Source organism: Eptatretus burgeri, chromosome 4 (assembly GCF_056783735.1).
Source record: "Eptatretus burgeri isolate ZD-2024b chromosome 4, Ebu_testis_v1, whole genome shotgun sequence".
Classification (NCBI taxonomy): Eukaryota; Metazoa; Chordata; class Myxini; order Myxiniformes; family Myxinidae; genus Eptatretus; species Eptatretus burgeri.
In genome coordinates this window covers 43856264-43875596 of record NC_140964.1, presented here as the reverse complement: position 1 = coordinate 43875596, position 19333 = coordinate 43856264, and the positions used below count along the sequence as shown (strand labels likewise).

The window sequence follows — 19333 nt, the reverse complement described above, 5'->3', positions numbered from 1 at the left end:
AGGCAAGTCGGCTGTACAAGTCAGCTATCCAAGTGTCCATCCCTCGTGTCAAACATGCGATTTGTTAGGTGGAAAAAGAGTTCATATTGTTGAGTTCAGACTATAGTCTGCGAATTTGATGAGCAGTCCATAGTTTACTTCGGTAGTTTCCAAGAACCTGAACTTGGCATGCATCGAAACAGTCAAGACATTACAGTGGCCTGCGAGTTCACACTACCTTTTTTTTCATGGGTGTGCTCCATTCGCTTAGCACCTCGGCAGCACTTCCTGTAAGCAATGCAAGGCACACTATCAGCACCCTGGGCGTCAGAGCGAAAAATGCCAAAGCAGGCATTCCGAGAATGTGACAAACAACAGCTGCTGGGTGTTCATTAAATGCCCAAGCCTAAACCAATTTATTCTTCTGCTTGCATCTCCTCGGACACATTTGATCGTATCTTCAACAATTCCAGCAACAAAAAGCAAACAACGTCGGAGCAGGAAATTAATTCTGAGTTTCAATTCCAATCAATACTGTACTGGGTTTTATTAACTCTGCCATATGAAAGGGATTAAGGTTTTCCAAGGCTGCGTTTGACACTCCACTGACAGCTATCGCAGTCTTATACGAAACAGGAAATCAATAGTCTATTTTGAAAAGCATTTCTGCCATCTTTAAGGATGAGGTGGTCATTAATTATTGTGCTGTTTTTTTAAAAGGACTATCCAGTTAGTTAGTACTCAAGAAAGGAGGTGCTACACTTGTTAAATGATAATGGAATTAAGGAAAGGAAGAGAAGGAAGGAGGATAGGAATTGAGGAACGAGGTTTGGTGAATGTAGCGTGAAGACAGAAGGGAAAGAAGGTTGGAAGTGGGGGGTGGGGGAGAGGGGTAAAGTAAGGGAAAAAAGGGCCATGTATGGACGAGGAGGAGATAAGCCAAAATTCCTCACTCTGCATACATAATAAATAGATGGTCCTTTCTGTTTCTTGACCGATAAAATTAATATGGAGTTATTCAAAACATAAGTTATCGATGATGTGCTGAATAATTTACTTTGGCAAGACAACGTTGTACTCGTAATGACTCTCGGTACATTTGGTTTTTAAGAGATCTTCAATACAAAACTTTGGATTTGGACTGCTTATTCTTCTTCTGTATGCTAAGCATGCCAAGCTGAACAGTCTACATTTTGTATCCCACTGATGGGCCGGATATAAATCCAGACATGAACCAAAATCGAATCCGTTTGTTCTTGTTACCTAATCAACCGAACCAACACTCTGATGGAGTACAGCTCCCCCCTCTGGGGTGGTGCTCCTGCACACCGAGCTCAACTTCACGCTGTGGAAACCAAGGCTTTTAGGATCATCGGTATCTCCCGCAATGAAGCTGAGTTTTTGGATCTCTCACTCTCTGTTCCCCACTATTTTGTGTTTCCCTCTCCAGACCCTCTTGTCTCCTGCCTTGTTTTACGTTTCTGTGTATTAGCTCTTATACTAGCCTTGACTTGGTATACAAAAATAAATTAAAATTAAATTAAAAAACAAACTCATCCATGTAGTTTTGTAATAACCCATTCATTACATTTTGAAATATCATATGATGTCATTTTTGGTCTCATCTCTCAATGGTGACGAATCATTTAAATTATAAAATTAAAAAAATTATCATCTCCATATTCTCATCAGAGAGCTTTGTTGAAAATTTGAGAACAAAAGCTCAAATGGTAAAAAAAAAACAAGTGATGGCATCAACACACACACACACACACACACACACACACACACACACACACACACACACACACACACACACACACACACACACACACACACACACACACACACACACCCCATCCCCATGCTCCCAGAGGCAGGGGTAACAAGGATTTTGATGCATATTTCCACCCAAAGGTTCTTCCCTCCACATGCCCTGTGTAAACAAAAAGCAGTCACAAAATGCCTCAAACACTGCCATTGTCACGACTGGCCAGCAGGGACATCTGTTACCATCCATGAATGCTTGCACAGTCTTGTCCACATTGTTGTCAAATTGCTGCAGCACCAAAATTATCTCATTGTTGCTTTTGTTGCCCACCACAGCTCTCACTGCACTGATCTGAAACACAAGAGCAAATTTGGGATATTAAAGGGGAAAAAGATGTTGCTGTTGAGAAGTGAAGTCTTGGCTGTTTTGCCCTTTCAACAGAAATGGAGAATGTTACAGGAGTAGCAGTAATTACACTGAAAATTTCTTCATCTTTTCCAAAGTGGAACCCAGTTTCTGTGAGCACCATAATAGTCCCCTGGCCGGTACCCAAGTTTACTCATCCTACCATCTCCAAAATCCACAAAGCCCATTCCTTAAACAGAGCCTTGATAGGCTGAGCAGTCACAAGGAGGATTTGGATGATAGGATTTTAATCAAAACTATCCAGGAGAAGAAAAATACTTTACCGAGCGAAACACTTCACAATATAATCAACATTATCACGATTATTATAGATAGCACCTTCGGCCTCACGGTGCTTTACCTGGATTACCAAGTGTCCATTGGAGAGGGGTAAGGAAAAGAGGACTGGGCAGTAAGGTCATGGAGTGATCTCATTGGGTAAAGATCTCATGGAAAAAAAAAAAAAAAACAAGCTTTGAGATAGGATATGAAGGTTGACATGTAGTTGGTTTGGCAGACCAACAGTAGGATGGAATTCCAAAGGTAGGGGGCAGAAAGAGAGAAGGCACATAAACTTCAGTGAGCTGTGTGAGTCATAGACATGCAATAGCAGAGAGTAGGAGATAATACCAGACAGATGAGGGGGCAGGGCCACAGCATGGGAGACATTGAAAGAGTTTTGAAATGCATGGGGAGTCACTGGAGGGTGAAGAGGTAAAGCAGGGGGGCTGGAGAAAAGTCTGGTGCAGGCGTTCTTAATGATCAGGGGTGAGTCAAGGTGGCATAGAGGGTTATTGTGGGTAATTGAATTGGTAACATTGAGAGGTGATTAGTGCATGAACTAGGGTGGTAACTGTAGCTTTTGGGGAGAGCATGGGATGAATGTGAATGCTGTGGAGAAAGAGGTAGCAGCATATGATGGAAGTATAATGTGAGGAGTGAAAGAGATGACAGTTGCACGCATGAGAAGAAGGCTGAGGGTGGTGCTTAAGATGAGGAGTTAAAGATTTGTCAGTGTTGAATTTTAAGTGGTGAATGGTTATCGAGCGAGATATGGCTTTGAGACAGTTGCAGACTTTGGTGTGGATCTCAGGAGAGAGAGGTTTGTGGTGAAGTGGAAGAGGTCTGTGTTTTCAGCATAGAGGTGAAAGGAGAAGTGATGAGATTGAAAAATATTTCTGAGAGATCATATTGAGGTGAAGAATAGAAGAGGTCCAAGGAGAGGGCATTGGAGAAGGCCAACAGAGAGTGTTGCTGAGAAAGACGAGGAGTAGTTGATTGTGATAGATAATTAACATAAAGAGAGGTGGGGGGAGAACAAGGAGAGAGGAAAGCCAGAAAGCGTCGTGAGTTGCGGAAGTGGAGCATGTGTGTGTGATTGATAGTAGCCAATGCAACAGATAAATCAAGGAGTTTGAGCATGGAGTCGCAGCATTGTACCTTGATGAATGAAGTTTGTTGCTCACCATGATGGTGGATATCTCGGGGAATGGCTGGGGGAGAAAACCTGATTGCAGGGGATCAATAAGATTGCGGGAAGGAGGTGAGATAAGGTGCGTGTGCACATGACATTGGAGCATTGAGGAGGTGTAGGAAAGTAGCCAGATGGAATGAAAGGTGAAGAGGGAGTTGGGGTTAAGAGAAGGCATTTTTTTTTATCAGGATAAGAACTGTGGAATGCGAGTGAGGGAAGAAAGGTGCCAGTTGATAGAGACGGATTGAAGAGGTGTGATAGTACGTGTGGAGATGAGAGCAACGAAGAGGAGATGTGGGGTGGATATTGGGTCAAATAAGCAGAGAATGGGATGGGCTGTGGTGAGATGTGTTCAGAGACACTAAAAACTTCATGTTCATCGACAGCGGCGGAATAAGTCAAACAATGCCTCCACCCTTTCGTGTACACTGCACATCAACGGAACAGTTTTTCATCATACTTAAACTCTCAGCGGAGCTTTGCAGCCTCTCAAACAAATAATAGTAACATGACCAGAGAATAATGAGAAAGATCAATTTAAATTTTCTTTATCATGTCTTTGCCAAATGCCTCACCATTCCCATTGCATTATAAGAGGATAAGATAAATACCAAAAATGATGATTGCAGTTTGTATAGCATCACCTGCCCCAGGCATCACTTTATTAAAAAAAATGAGAAACGTGATGCTGGGCAAATTATTCTAAGACTTCAATGCATACCATGAATAAAGAAGATGCCTTAAAGGTCCACAGAATCAAAAAAAATAAATAATGTTTGGTTTAATGAATAGCTATGCCTTGACTTACAGGTTGGATTGAAATAAATGAAGGATACAGAAGGAGAAACTGAAATTTTCAAGACTAAGTCAGTGCAGAGTGAATTGCTCTACATGGGTTTCAGGTATGGATGAGTTGCTTTTTTTTTTTTTTTTATAAAACAACCAGCTTAATTCTCCCGTATCTGTGGCTCTGCAAACGTCGTCATCTGAAAGTAAATTGTGGAAAATTTCCAGTCTGTTACCAACATAAACTTCCCTCTACAGAAAAGACTCAGACACGACGCGATCAGTTATGGTCTGGTGAACTACTGTTTAAAATAACTCCCTCTCCCACCCCCAATTCCAATTCACAAATGCCTTCTTTACTCTACTCTCCCCCAGAACCTGACTGCTATCAAGGCTCTTCAAAGACCCACCAGTGAGAAATGCACACCAGATAAATAGGAGTTAGCAAACAAATAAACATAAGTTTAAAAGCTGACCTTTTCACGTATCTTCTCCTGGGTGCGAGGTTGAGCCATTGCAGCCTTGATCTTGCTCTCAAATTCCACACCAGCTGAGTCTGGGAGAGTAGAAAAGTAAGTTCGGGTTTTTGTGAGGATTACACCACATCATACAATCTGTACCACCCATCCATCCATTGGGACAATACTCTGTGCAGAGCGTTGGTGCTGCCGAAGCAGTCTGCTTGGCTATTGGGCACAATGCTGAACACGTCGCCACTCAGACACAGGATACCAGCAAGCTGGCACTCATTTTGCTCATCTCAGAAGGATGACAGGCAGAGTCAACCCCACCTGGTATTAATTCAACAACCAAGGGGGATTTGAACTCAGGATCCTAGAATCTCAAGCCCACCACCCGAACCATTAAGCCAACACCAGGCATACAATCTGTAAGCTCTTCAAATAATATCAGTTCATGGGCAACTCGAGGGTGGTTGGCATCGAGTACAACACTTCACAATCGTTATCTGCCTCAGCATTTTGCCAGCAGGAACAGGTCAGGCCATTCCTTTCCCAGTAAACAAATGTCAGGCTGTGTCACGGAGAACTGACAACAAATAATGAAATTCGGGTCATTAAATCCATCGATTTTTTTTTTTTGGTATACATAGTCGAGGCTTGTGGAATAGCTAGCACACTGAATGGATCAGGACATAAAAGGGGAAAACAGGATGTAAAACACGCATGCACTGAGAAAAAAAAAACTGTCCAAAGAGGAAAAACTGAAAAAAAAATTAGGTGGGATTTGAGTGGGGTTCATGAAGGTAGAAAAGATCATGGATGTGGAAGTTGATTCCACAGGTGAGGAAAAAAAGAGGAACAAATGATTGGAGGTGAGCAGTGATCCTGGATGTTGGTAGTTTTAATGGAATAGGGTTGATGGTGGACTGTGTGAGCCCTGCAGAAACCTCTTGGGGGTGGGGGGTGGGTGGCAAAGCAGGGACTAAAAAAAAAAAAAAGAAGAAATCCCGTGCTGAAGCAGAGGGTGCCAGACCAAAAAGAAGGCGGTAGTAGACAGACCACCGACCTGTCTGCGATGGTGAAGTGATCGGCCCATAGATTCAGCTTCAGCATGGGAGATTCCAATGATCTTGAAGCCCTTGGTTTCCACAGTATCAAGCAGAGCAAGATGTGAGGCAGGGGAGCCATCCAGAAGTGGAGAGCAGAACTACATCAAGCTACGGATTAAAACCTTGTAAGTGGATAGGAATTCAGGTGTGCCAAGGTAGGACTTTGTTTGATGGAGGATGCCCAGTCGGCAGCTGGCTTTGGAAGAGGCCAACTTTGAAATGTGGTCTGCCCAAGAAAGATCGTGGCTGACAGTGAGACCCAACAGTTTGAGATAACAGGAGGGGGGGGGAGGTTGCCAGATGGTCCTTTCAGAGAGAGATTTGTCAGGATCGAAAGAAATATTCCAAGTGTTTGACCAGTTTGTGATTTGTTTTCAAGGTCTAAAGAGAGGGAAGAGGCTGCAGCCTGCCTGTCTGAAGGATGAGGGATGCCATGGTACAGGGAGGAGTCATCAGCAAATAGATAAAGACGATTTTCCAGGGAGTCAGAGAGATCACTGACGAAGATCAGGAATAGGACTCGACCCAGGACACTGCCTTGGGACAATCCAGCCTTGACAGGGAGAGGAGATGAAAGGATTGTGTTGAGTGTCACACGCTGGCTATGATAGTAGAGGAAGTCAGTAAGCCATGTGTGGAGTTGGCTTTGGATGCCATAGGCAGACAGTTGGGAGAGTCAGACGGGATGCCAAACTGTATCAAAAACACAAGATATGTCCAGAGAGATTGCCGTGGTTTCATGTCTGATATTGAGGGCCTCCATCAATTGTTGCGTGAATAGATGCAGCATGTCCAAGGTGGAATGACCTGGTCTGAATCCAAATTGGTGATCTGAGATGAGGTTGTTGGAGAAAAGGAAGGATTTCATATCAACTGTGATGATCGATTTGATGACCTTGCTGATGCTTGGAAGTAAGCTGAGGGGTCTGTTGTTGAGAATATCCGTTTTTTCACCTTTTTATGTAGTGCAGTGATGTTAGCGGATTTACAAGCTGATGGAATACAACTTAGCACAAATGACAGAGTGAAAAGTGCAGAGAGGATGTGCAAGACCAGCTGAGCAGGTTTCTAGGACATGTGAGCCGATGCAGTCTGGTCCAGCAGCAGAGTCAGAGTCGAGGGTTGAAAAAGCATTCTCCACCTTCTCAGGTGAAAAAGACAGAGTCCAGGAACAGTTGGGTATGGCAGGAAAGGATGGGTACAGAAAGTGAGGAGTTGGGAACACAAGATGTGGAAGCAAACACAGAATTAAGGCGATCGGTCTTCTCACGAGTGGAGTCGGCTGTGGTTCAATTTGAAGAGAGGGAAGGGATGAAAGGGGAGCATACTCCAGATAAAGACTTAACAAGATGCCTCCAGGTTTTAGAGTAGGGACACAAGTTTGAAAGTACATTCTTGAGGTTGGATAGATGTTGTTTCCTGACTCTCCTGAGAGTGGACACACTTGTTGCGACCATTCTGGAAAGCACTGAGATTTCTTGGAAGGCAAATCCAACCAAAGGCAAGAAGGCAAGTTGACTCAGAGCAACTGCCTCACCACAGGATTCAGTGTACCATGGGCGGGAAGAAGGGTGGGATGTTTGAAGACGAGATGGGATGAATATGTGCATGAGAGTAAGCAGATTTCTGCGGAAGAATTCCTAGGCTGAGTTGACACCGGGGGCAATAGATGTGGGAGACCAGTCCTGAAGAGAGATTGCTGCTTGCAGTCCCTGCCAATCTGCTTCAGTGAAATTGCAGACTCGCCAGCATTGAGGCAGCACTCTGAGAATAGCCAGAGAGATGTTGACTTTCACAAGCATATATGATCAGAGAAACCAATTTGAGCAGAGGAGGAGCAGGATACTTTTGCGGGAAAGTTAGTGATCACAAAGTCCAGAAGGGAGGATTTTCCAGTTTGAAAAATCCGGCTTGGAAAGCAAATACTGCTGTGATATTGGGCACATCATGCCGTTACATTGTCTTGTTGCCATTATACGCATTGTTCAATATTCAGACTACTCTAAAATATTACATGACAGATCTGCAAAGTTAAGCATGATAACCAAGAAATACCGATCAGTAAATGTTGCACCTGTCGAAAAGCGAGTCGTCTTTTTTTTTTTTGAAAGTGGAAAAATTAATTGGCAATACAATATTTGCGAATACACCTGGAGGAAGTTTTTTAAATGTCCAGTTGGTAATGAAAAACCAGTCAACTGAGCATCAAACAATCCGTCAATATTGCTTTACTTTTGGGCACCCAATGGCTGTGCAGTTTTGTGAAGACGAAGACAGAGAAACACTGAAGCTTGTTGTAATCAATCAATATTAAATATCAAATGAGAACCCCAATGTGGGCTATTAAGGAATGTCAGGTTGAAATAAAATACTACAAAAAGGTAAAAATGTGAAACGAGTAGGCCCACATTCATAATTTTGCATTCATTCAACAAATTCATACACATTACAACAAACACACACGCAAGATCAATATGGCAGCTGATCATTAAACTCCGAGACCATAAACCCTTAAAAAGTCATGTTCCATGCTGTAATATTGCCGAACTACAATGCAGAAAATGTTTCCAAATGGAAAATGCTATAAATTGCTGATCAAGAGCGTGTTCGTGGAATCACAACAGGCACGACGTCACATCAGGGCTGGGGTGGTGCGACACTATAACAATGTGATCATCATGAGAAATACAGTAGTGCAACTGACATATATATATATATATATATATATATATATATATATATATATATATATATATATATATATATATATACATATACATATATATATATATATATATACATATACATATCTATATATCTATACATATACATATCTATATATCTATACATATACATATCTATATATCTATACATATACATATCTATATATCTATACATATACATATATATATCTATACATATACATATCTATACATATACATATCTATATATCTATACATATATACATATACATATATATCTATACATATACATATATATATATATATATATATCTATACATATACATATATATATATATCTATACATATACATATATATATATATATATATATATATATCTATACATATACATATATATATATATATCTATACATATACATATATATATATATCTATACATATACATATATATATATATATATATATACATATACATATATATATATATATACATATACATATATATATATATATATATATATATATATGTATATGTATAGATATATATATATATATATATATATATATATATATATATATATATATACACACATATATACACACATATATACATACACACACATAAACAAAAGTTGTGATCAAAAAGTTTGGTGAATGTTAGAATACAATAATTTTATGAATCATTAAGCACTTTAATCATTAATCCCTTTCGAAATAATCACTCCCACACATACACACTTGTTCCACCGTTCCTGCCAGTCAGAATCATTTCTGGAAGTCCTTTTTATTAATCGCCTTCAGAAGGACTGTCGTGTTGGATTTGATGTGTTTGATCGTGTCAAATCGCTTCCCTTTCATCGTTTGCTTCAATTTTGGGAACAGCCAGAAGTCACACGGTGCCAAGTCAGATGCGACATGACAGGAATGTTTTATGCCGCCAAAAATTGTTGGATAGAGAGTGACGTGTGGCAGGGAGCATTGTCGTGATGGAGGAGCCACCCGTTCTTCAACTTTTCTGGTCTTTTCGGTCTGACTGCCTCTCACAAACATTTCATAACTTCCATGTAGAAAGCGGCATTAACGGTAGCACCTTTGGGAGAAATTTCTTCCTCGACTGACGTGCCCATTTTCAGTGTTGGTGACACGGGCATCTTCCACCGGGAGCTCTGTGCTTTCATTTCCGTGTCATACCTGTAAACCCACCACTCGTCACCCATTATCACCTGGGATAAGAATGTTGGATCCGAAACGCATCAATCAAAAAAGTTGGATGCAATGAAGACAATTTTCTTTTTGGCTATCTGTGAGGATGTGTGGAACGATGTGTAATTTTTTTTATTAAACAAACACAGCACACTTAACTTTGCAAAAAGTTGATGATGATGATGATGAAGATGAGGATGAAGATGTGCCATTTAGGTCCGTGGGGTGCCCAGGGGCATTGTCAAGCAGTAGGGGAACATTAAATGAAAGGTTCTTTCCTGCTAGGTACCTCTCGAACTGAAGAACGAAACAGGTATGGGTCCAATCCATAAAAATTCTGACATCACCCATGCCTTCCTGTTCGCCCTCCAGTACACGGGCAACGCCTGCTTGTTTTTGTTCTTCAGTGCATGTGGGTTCAGGGAACGGTAGAGCATCATGGGCTTTACAATGAAGTCTCCTTCGGTTTCTTTGTCAGGTCAGGTTAGATCTGTGACCTGCTACAGGTACCATGTAAACCTGTACTAACGTGTTCCATGGTCGGGTTGTCGGCGACTAAACCGTCTCCCCCACCAGGTTTTCTGGTGAGGAGGGTGTTTGGATATGGACACCCAGCAGGATTAAAAACAAAACCTGTCAAAGGGCGGAGGAGCTCCTTGTGAGCCAACGGCCATCCATATCTAGTGCCCAACTGTGTCTGCGGACGTCCTCCTGCAGTTGGGTTACTTTTTATGAGGAGTTTGGTGGCAGGATTTGCACTCCGGCCACCGTAAAACCCTTCATTCCGCAAAACGCAAAAACGCAAAAAAATCTGAAAACCCACTCCGTGGGAGTACCTCCTGAGCAGATTCCCTTCGCAGGGCAGCGCACCGGATGACGGGATTGGGGCAAAGCCTTCGGGACCCCCAATCTTTGATGATAGGAGGGAAACCACGGGGTAACATCCCTGGGTCAGATTGTGGGAGAGTGTGTCGGAGTGGTGCTGAGGTGTCGTCCACATGACAGCGGTCTCCTTGGGTTAACCTGAGGCGGTGCCTTCGGGTGGGTGCCTGGAATGTCCTATCCCTAAGAGAGGATGATCACCTGTCTCTGTTATCATCTGAGCTCAAGCGTTTGGACATCGGGATTGCAGCTCTCTCTGAGGTTCGGAGACCGGATTGCGGCGAGATAATGGTAGGTGGTTACACCTACTATTGGTCTGGTCGCTCTGATGGTTACCATACCCAAGTAGTTGCTGTCGCTGTGTCCAATAAGCTGACCCCAATGATAATTGAGGTAACACCGGTCAACGAGCGTATTATGAGATTAAGGATTCATCACTCCTTAGGTGTCATTTCCCTGGTCTCTGTTTATGCTCCGACTGAGGCGAGTGATCTCACCGTGAAGGATGCATTCTTCGCCACGCTCGAGTCTGTGGTTGATCAGTGCCCCAGACGAGATACACTTCTCGTCTTGGGGGATTTCAATGCATCGACTGGAACTGATAGGGATGGTTATGAGGTGTGTGTTGGTCCCCATGGGTCAGGAACTATGAACCAGAATAACACTAAGTTCCTTGACTGCAAGAAGTCATGGACTTTGGGTGGCGGGTTCATGGTTTCAGCACCCACAAGCTCATCGCTGAACTTGGTATTCCAACGCTGGTGGTGCGGAAAAAGAGATTGACCATGTCCTCATTGGCGGTCGCTGGAGGATGATCCAGAACTGCAGGGTCTACCGGAGTGCTCAGTTACTCAATATTGACCACAGGCTTGTTGTAGCAACTCTAAAGCTAAACCTTAAATCCTGGAGAACGGTACCATCCCAGCCTAGGCTGGATGTTAGCAAGCTCAGGGATGAGAGAGTAGCTAAGGAGTAGCTAAGGTGAGAGATGAGAGAGTAGCTAACAATAAAATTAAGTCCCATCTGTGTTGGCTCAGATTCACTCGTGGAACCAACAGGTGCAAATGAGATGAAGCTGAAGAAGCAATACAAAATTATTTTGCTGGCAAAAAGTTTGAAGCACACACACACACACACACACACACACACACACACACACACACACACACACACACACACACACACACACACACACACACACACACACACACACACACACACACTTCACCTGGTGGTAATTAGTCAGATTTTCAGCACATTCATAGCGAGGGTTGCTCCTAAGGCTGGTTTTCATCAAAAAAAAAGAGAACAAATGAGAGTGCACAGACAGTTCAATATCCCAGTCATAATGAAATAGATGAGATCCTAACACTGGGTAATAAATATCAGGAATCAGTTTATGCAATGGGGTACATTCATGCTTTCTTTATAACAAGTAAAAAAGACAAAAAAATATTATGACCTCTATTGTTTTAGTAATTGTGCTGTATGGAGTTAAAGAGCTTGCCCATATTTATTCCACAACTAAAATGATCGTCCGTCTACCAGTCAGCCATCTTTGATCAGATCACAAAATAAAGTGAAGAGCATGTGTACACCACCATGTACTGTGCTTGTGCCAAGGTTGAACAAAATCGGACCATGCATGTCTGAGAAAATGGTTGGGGACACATTTAAGTAACAAAATGGCCACAAGTTGGCCGTCATGGATCTGATCTCGAAAAAAAAAAACATGCCGTGCATACGTAAGCCATCATTTATTATCTACTTCCCAAGTTTGAACAAGATCGGTGAATGCAACTCTGAGAAATGGTTGAGGACGTGTTCGACACCGATTATTTTTTCTATTTTTACAACTAAAATGGCTGCCAGTCGACCATCTTGGATCTGATGTAAAATAAAAAAATAAAAACTACATGCTTACGTATACAATCGTGTGCTGTTTTTGTGGCAAGTACGAATAAAATCGGTCCGTACATGTCCGAGATGTGGTTGTGGACGCACGCGTGCACACGAAAATCAAGACCAAATTCAGAAGCCCCCCTTTTCGGACTAAGTCCAACAGGGGGGGGGCTAATAATGTCTCCTTGTTTAGCCTCACTCCCCCCACCTCCCACCCTCTCATCGTACAACCCTAACCCACATCGATGACATCCCCTCAGCTGTAATTTGCCCTGCTATGAAACTTGAAAGGAAATGTTGCACAAGGGATTATGAAGGGGAAAAAAAAAATCACTGAAGATGGGGAGCAAGAAACTTAATTTCCTACTCTGATTTGCACTATATAACAATTTAAATTTTTTCCTTCAACTTATCCATGTTTACTTTTTTGCTCTAAAATGAGGCACTGGAGTCATACACGTTTAAACTGGGCAGAAAAGCTTTTCTAGAAATGCCTTTGTGATGATGGTGGAAATTGAAGAAGTGCGTCGAAATCACCACCTGCTACGCAACAAAGAATATAAAAATGCAACAACAATTAACAAAAAGCGGAACACTAAACCAATTGTCGGATTCTTTCTTTCTCTCGTCAACTCAGGAATGCTTCTTGTAAACGGCACAAAGCGTCACTGCACGACAGAATGCGGAGCATAACATTCCACCTTATTTTATCATTCCGCTGCAGAGATGAACATCCCTCCTTCGGGTAGCAGAGGCAAAGACAATGGCCAAAGACAATGGCCCAAGATCCACTGTGCCGTGAACAATCCAAAGTTCAAAAGGGCACAAAATACCAAACATGTAGCTTCTCAATCAGGGCACAATCGATGGTCAAAAGCCTCGAGGCCCCCCGGGCTTCACGGGGTGTTGCAAGCCAAAGTATTCTAAGGGGCTTTCAATGGAAGAGCGACTGGAAGAGCAGAGTGCGAGTGCTGCATTCCCAACTGTGCAAGACAAATTGTCCGGACATTTTGAAGCGTTCCGCTTTGGCAGGAAATAGCTTTCAGGCAATGGTTAAAATGCCACGTTCGTGTCACGTGGTCACGCTATTGGAACTGCAGAGGGACACACCAACTCACAGCCCCGATTATTTTTCCATGACTCCAGGACGACGTAAAGGAAAGCTTCTCTGTGTCTCTGTGTCTCTGTGTCTCTGTGTCTCTGTGTCTCTGTGTCTCTGTGTCTCTGTGTCTCTGTGTCTCTGTGTCTCTGTGTCTGTCTCTCTCTCTCTGTCTCTCTCTCTCTGTCTCTCTCTCTCTCTGTCTCTCTCTCTCTCTGTCTCTCTCTCTCTCTGTCTCTCTCTCTCTCTGTCTCTCTCTCTCTCTGTCTCTCTCTCTCTCTCTCTGTCTGTATCTCTCTCTCTCTGTCTCTCTCTCTCTCTCTCTGTCTGTATCTCTCTCTCTCTGTCTGTCTCTCTCTCTCTCTCTGTCTCTCTCTCTCTCTCTCTCTCTCTGTCTCTCTCTCTCTGTCTCTCTCTCTCTCTCTCTCTCTCTGTCTCTCTCTCTCTCTCTCTCTTTCTCTGTCTCTCTCTCTCTGTCTCTCTCTCTCTGTCTCTCTCTCTCTGTCTCTCTCTCTCTGTCTCTCTCTCTCTCTCTCTCGATGCCTCTCGATCTCTCTCGATCTCTCTCGCTCTCTCTCGCTCTCTCTCTCTCTCTCTCTCTCTCTCTCTCTCTCTCTCTCTCTCTCTCTCTCTGTCTCTCTCTCTCTCTCTGTCTCTCTCTCTCTCTCTCTCTCTCTCTCTCTCTCTCTCTCTCTCTCTGTCTCTCTCTCTCTCTGTCTCTCTCTCTCTCTGTCTCTCTCTCTCTCTGTCTCTCTCTCTCTCTCTGTCTCTCTCTCTCTCTCTCTGTCTCTCTGTCTCTCTCTCTCTCTCTCTCTCTCTCTCTCTCTCTCTCTGTCTCTGTCTCTCTGTCTGTCTCTCTGTCTCTCTCTCTCTCTGTCTCTCGGTCTGTGTCTGTCTGTCTGTCTGTCTGTCTGTCTGTCTGTCTGTCTGTCTGTCTCTCTCTCTCTCTCTCGCTCTCTCTCTCTCTCGCTCTCTCTCTCTCTCTCTCTCTCTCTCTCTCTCTCTCTCTCTCTCTCTCTCTCTCTGTCTCTCTCTCTCTCTCTCTCTCTCTCTCTCTCTCTCTTTTCCTGTTTGTTCATTCCTTTGCTTGTTGTGTCTAACTGTTGTCCCACTGTGCCCCCCCCCACCCTCTGCTGCCTGTTAATATCCTGTCACCTTGCTCCTCCATCAGCATCGATCTTGCAAAGAAATATACAGTCGGTCAAACTGTTCTAAAAACCAAGTTCTTCAAAAAAGGAATGTAATCAAACGGAAATCAAGTTTCAAATATAAACGTTCCAGAATGTTCAGAATGAATGGACACTGCTCGGGGAGGAGACGGTCATGTTCACTAAAATGTAGGTAGGCGTAGAATATAAAGTTGTTGTTTTTTTAAAACCCCCAAAAAACTAGGCTCAGTGGCGTCATGGTTCGAACGTCTTCTCTGAAGTTGTGAGGTCGGTGGTTTGATTCCAGGCAGAGTCACGTAGCAAAGACAAAAAACGTGTATACGTGCCGCTGCCTTGCTTGATGCTCAGAATTTAATGAAATAGAACACAAACAAACACAAGCTGGGAACGATTTCCCAGGCTCTGATGGACCTCGTGGCCTCCTTTTGTGCTGAAATTCCTTTGAGAGGGAAGAACAGATATGATTACATTGTGAAGCAGAATGCCAACAAGCGGAGATAACTGTGCCATGAAAACTTCAACTGTGAGTCACAAAGCACTATCTATCACATGTCTGCGCGCGCGCACACACACACACACACACACACACACACACACACACACACACACACACACACACACACACACACACACACACACACACACACACACACACACACACACACACACACACACACACACACACACACACACAAACAAACAAACACACACACACACACACAAACAAACAAACAAACAAACAAACACACACACACACACAAACAAACAAACAAACACACACACACACACAAACAAACAAACAAACACACACACACACACACACACACAAACAAACAAACAAACAAACAAACACACACACACACACACACACACACACACACACACACACACACGTACTCTTAACCAGTCGACCGTCCATCGCGTCAAATGATTACTGCCTCAGAGGCACAACCACCACGATCACCATGACCACCACGATCACCATGACCACCACGATTACCATGACCACCACGACCACCTTTCCACCACCAATCCGACTTGTTACAACCACGATATTTATACCCACCTTAATTATGCTGATCCACAAGGCTTGCAGGGTCTCGTTGGTTCCGACACTTATACTCCAATGGGACTTGCACACTCGCACTCACACACGTAATCACACACTTGCACAGGCACACACTCACTCACACACACACGCACACTCAAACACACACTCGCACACTCACTCACACACACGCGCACACACACACACACTCACTCACACACACGCACACTCACACTCACTCACTCATACGCACACTCACTCACACACACGCACACACACACACACGCACACGCACACGCACACTCACACGTACAGGCACACACTCACACACACGCACGCACGCACACACACTCACACACACACACGTACAGGCACACACTCACACACGTAATCACACACTCGCACAAGTAAACACACACACGTACAGGCACACACACACAAGCGCACTCGAAAGTACTGAATATCCACGTATACTTACACAAAGTGATACACAACGAGGTTAGCCCTGCAAATGTACTGGTTTACAAAAATAAAAGCGCAACACTCATACACTCGTATACACACACACACACACACACACACACTCACGATCGCAATCACTCGCGCACATACAAACACGTCACACAGGCACCCAGACACTCACACACGTACAGGCAGCCAGAACTCACTCGCGCACAGCGTGTGAATGGGCGGATCAAACAGAGAAATGACGCGGTGATGACGTCATGTGTGGGAAAAAGAGATGATCAACGGCACGTGACCACCCGGCGCCAATGAGCACGGCCGTTCATGGTCCATCTTCCTCCGTGACGGCGCTTTATCATCTTTGGTCGGAACGATTCCATGGGGAGCCGTGCGCGATATGTTTTACGTTCGCACGGGGACGGACAGAGAAATTCAGTTAATTAGAAACGGGAAAAGCAAAATAAAAATTAAATTAGAGAAAATAATTGAAATAACTCGCAATCAGATTCTCATGAATCATGATCATATTATATACCCCTATAAACCATACTCATGGTCTCTTCGACACCAAATGACCTCCATTCCCAATGCACCCTAACCCTTCAACAGGTTATTGTGATTTCCCCCCCCCCGCTCCCTCAACTCTCCCCGTTTCCGAGTTTGTCCGTTCTTTTGTTCCTTTTCTGTTTCATCCCCACTTTCCCCTTCCTCTGTTTGCTGTGTTTCAATTTGTTTGCAGCTTGTTCACCCCACATGTCCTTCTCCCCCTCTCCTTGATCTCTCTCACCTCTTTCTACTCTGCTGTTGGTGTTTCCCCCTTTCCATTTTGCTCGAGCTCTTCCATGAGCCTCGACCTTGTGTGCAAAAAAAAATAAATTAACAGTGACGGTCAAACACCATTGATAACGAGAACATACATTGTACAGGTCTATCGGTCAATCATTGTTAAAAGAGTCCATGACTGTATTAAAGATCATTTTACAAAAAGTGATCCAATCTCGACACAGTGGAGAGAGTATCGAAGGAATGTCAGTCCCTTTACGACCACTCCTGATGGTAAATGCATTAAAAATGGTTGAGATAAGTTATCTCCACTCTGCTAAGCTGGAGAATCGATTTAAAAAGCAAGTACCTCGTGGGGGACTGACTGTCTGCTATTTCCCCAACGGGCAGGGTGACCTTACTGTCCTGATGCAAACGAAACAACAACACAAAAAAACTAAACAATAACGCATGACAAGCTAAACAACAACAAAAAACTAAACAACAATAGAAGAAAAACAAGAAAAAGAGCAATCGAAGATTGCAGACCCTCGCCAGGACTTGTTTTGTGTGGTGTTTGTGTAGTTTTGTGTGACATATTTTGTGCGGCATTTGTGTACTGTTGTGTTATGTAATTAACAAGAGAAATAATTAGAACTGCCACTTTCTAACTGCTGGCAGTGATGACCGGGTACCAAGACATCCCGCTTTGATACAACCCCGCTTTTATTGGACACCTGACCCTGATCCATGACGGTTTTTTATTATTATTATTCAATTGAACTCAGAATGGGATCAAAATAAATTCAACTCAAATCAAATGGAAGACCAAATAGGTACAGTCCTGCATTGGAGTTATCAGAAGGACTCCCAAACAAGAAAAAAGCAAGAGATCAAGTCATCAGGAGGAACCTGGATAGGATTCACATTTCAGCTGCTACTCCTTTACCCCTAACCCCATCCAGGACAGCCAAGTGAGCCTTATTTTTTTTAAAAATGAAAAAAAAACAGAACCCAGATCAAAAAAAATTTAACAAATCTGGCTGCCAGACCAGTCTGATCAAGTTGAAATTTCAAACATGTATTCCCCAATCACTACTAGATCACAATTGTGAAGTTTCACATCATTTGATTCAGCTGTTCCAGAGAAAACATTTAATTTTTTTCTTCAATCTAATATGGCTGCCAAACAATGTGACCTATCAAGTATTCCTGAACAAACTTTTATACCCAAGGCTTGGGGAATGTTTGTGTGAAGTTTCCCTTGATCTGTCCAGCCGTTCTGGAGAAGTTTTTTTTATAGGTTTTAGGGTAAATCCAATATGGCTGCCAAACCATGTGACCGATGACATCACATGTGTGAACCTTTTGTTCCTCATGGATAGGCGGTCATACGTGTGAAGTTTCACCTCAATCTGTTCAGCCACTTCAGAGAAGATGATTTTTGAAGGTTTAAAATATACATATATATATATATATATATATATATATATATATATATATATATATATATATATGTATATACTGAATCACCTGACAGATGACATCATCATTTTTTTCTGTGGACCATTTTATCCTGAGATGACCCTCAAAAATTATCATACTGATCAGATGTAGCGTTCTGCATATGCAATTATGACGTCATAATGAAGGCACCAATGACGATATAAAAATCACACTCATTCCCCATGAGGGGTACTTGAGATGTGCTGTTTCAAATGTTTCCTTGATGACTTTTCAGAGATACAGAGGTCCAGAGGTCTCAAGTTTTTCGTTTTTCCAATATGGCTGCCACACCATGTAACCTATGATGTCATAACTGTCATTAAAACATTCCACACGAGTTCCTATGGTGAAAATTTTGTCTCCATCCAACAAGTGGTTGCGGAAAAAAACACAAGTTCTGTGCAGATAAACAAACATACAAACAGACAGACAAACAAATGAAAAATCACTCATGGAGTGAAAACTTGGCAGAACAGCACAAAGTAGAATAGCACTTGGTAGAGCGCATACCTCTGCCAGGTGGAACAGTTCACGTTTTGTATCCCACTGATGGGCTGTATCTGAACCAAAATCCAGTCCTCTTGTTCTTGTCACCTATTCAACTCATCC

The 19333-nt window shown here is 42.9% G+C and overlaps 1 protein-coding gene across 4 annotated transcripts in view; it reads right to left on the bottom strand.

The window, feature by feature from the left end:
• The window catches only part of LOC147027928 (spermatogenesis-associated serine-rich protein 2-like), a 66488-nt gene that overhangs the window by 43828 nt on the left and 3327 nt on the right, over positions 1 to 19333 (bottom strand). The window contains exons 1-4 of one of the 4 annotated variants that reach the window (XM_085877764.1): positions 16010 to 16686; positions 4892 to 4971; positions 1993 to 2101; positions 218 to 267 (exon numbers count right to left, since the gene is read on the bottom strand). In XM_085877764.1, coding sequence (XP_085733890.1) covers positions 218 to 267; positions 1993 to 2101; positions 4892 to 4930 — 198 coding nt within the window. In that variant the 5' untranslated portion in view covers positions 4931 to 4971; positions 16010 to 16686. Of the gene's footprint in view, positions 1 to 217; positions 268 to 1992; positions 2102 to 4891; positions 4972 to 16009; positions 16688 to 19333 lie in introns of those variants that run through there. The other 3 variants (XM_085877765.1, XM_085877766.1, XM_085877767.1) reach the window with 3 other exon arrangements.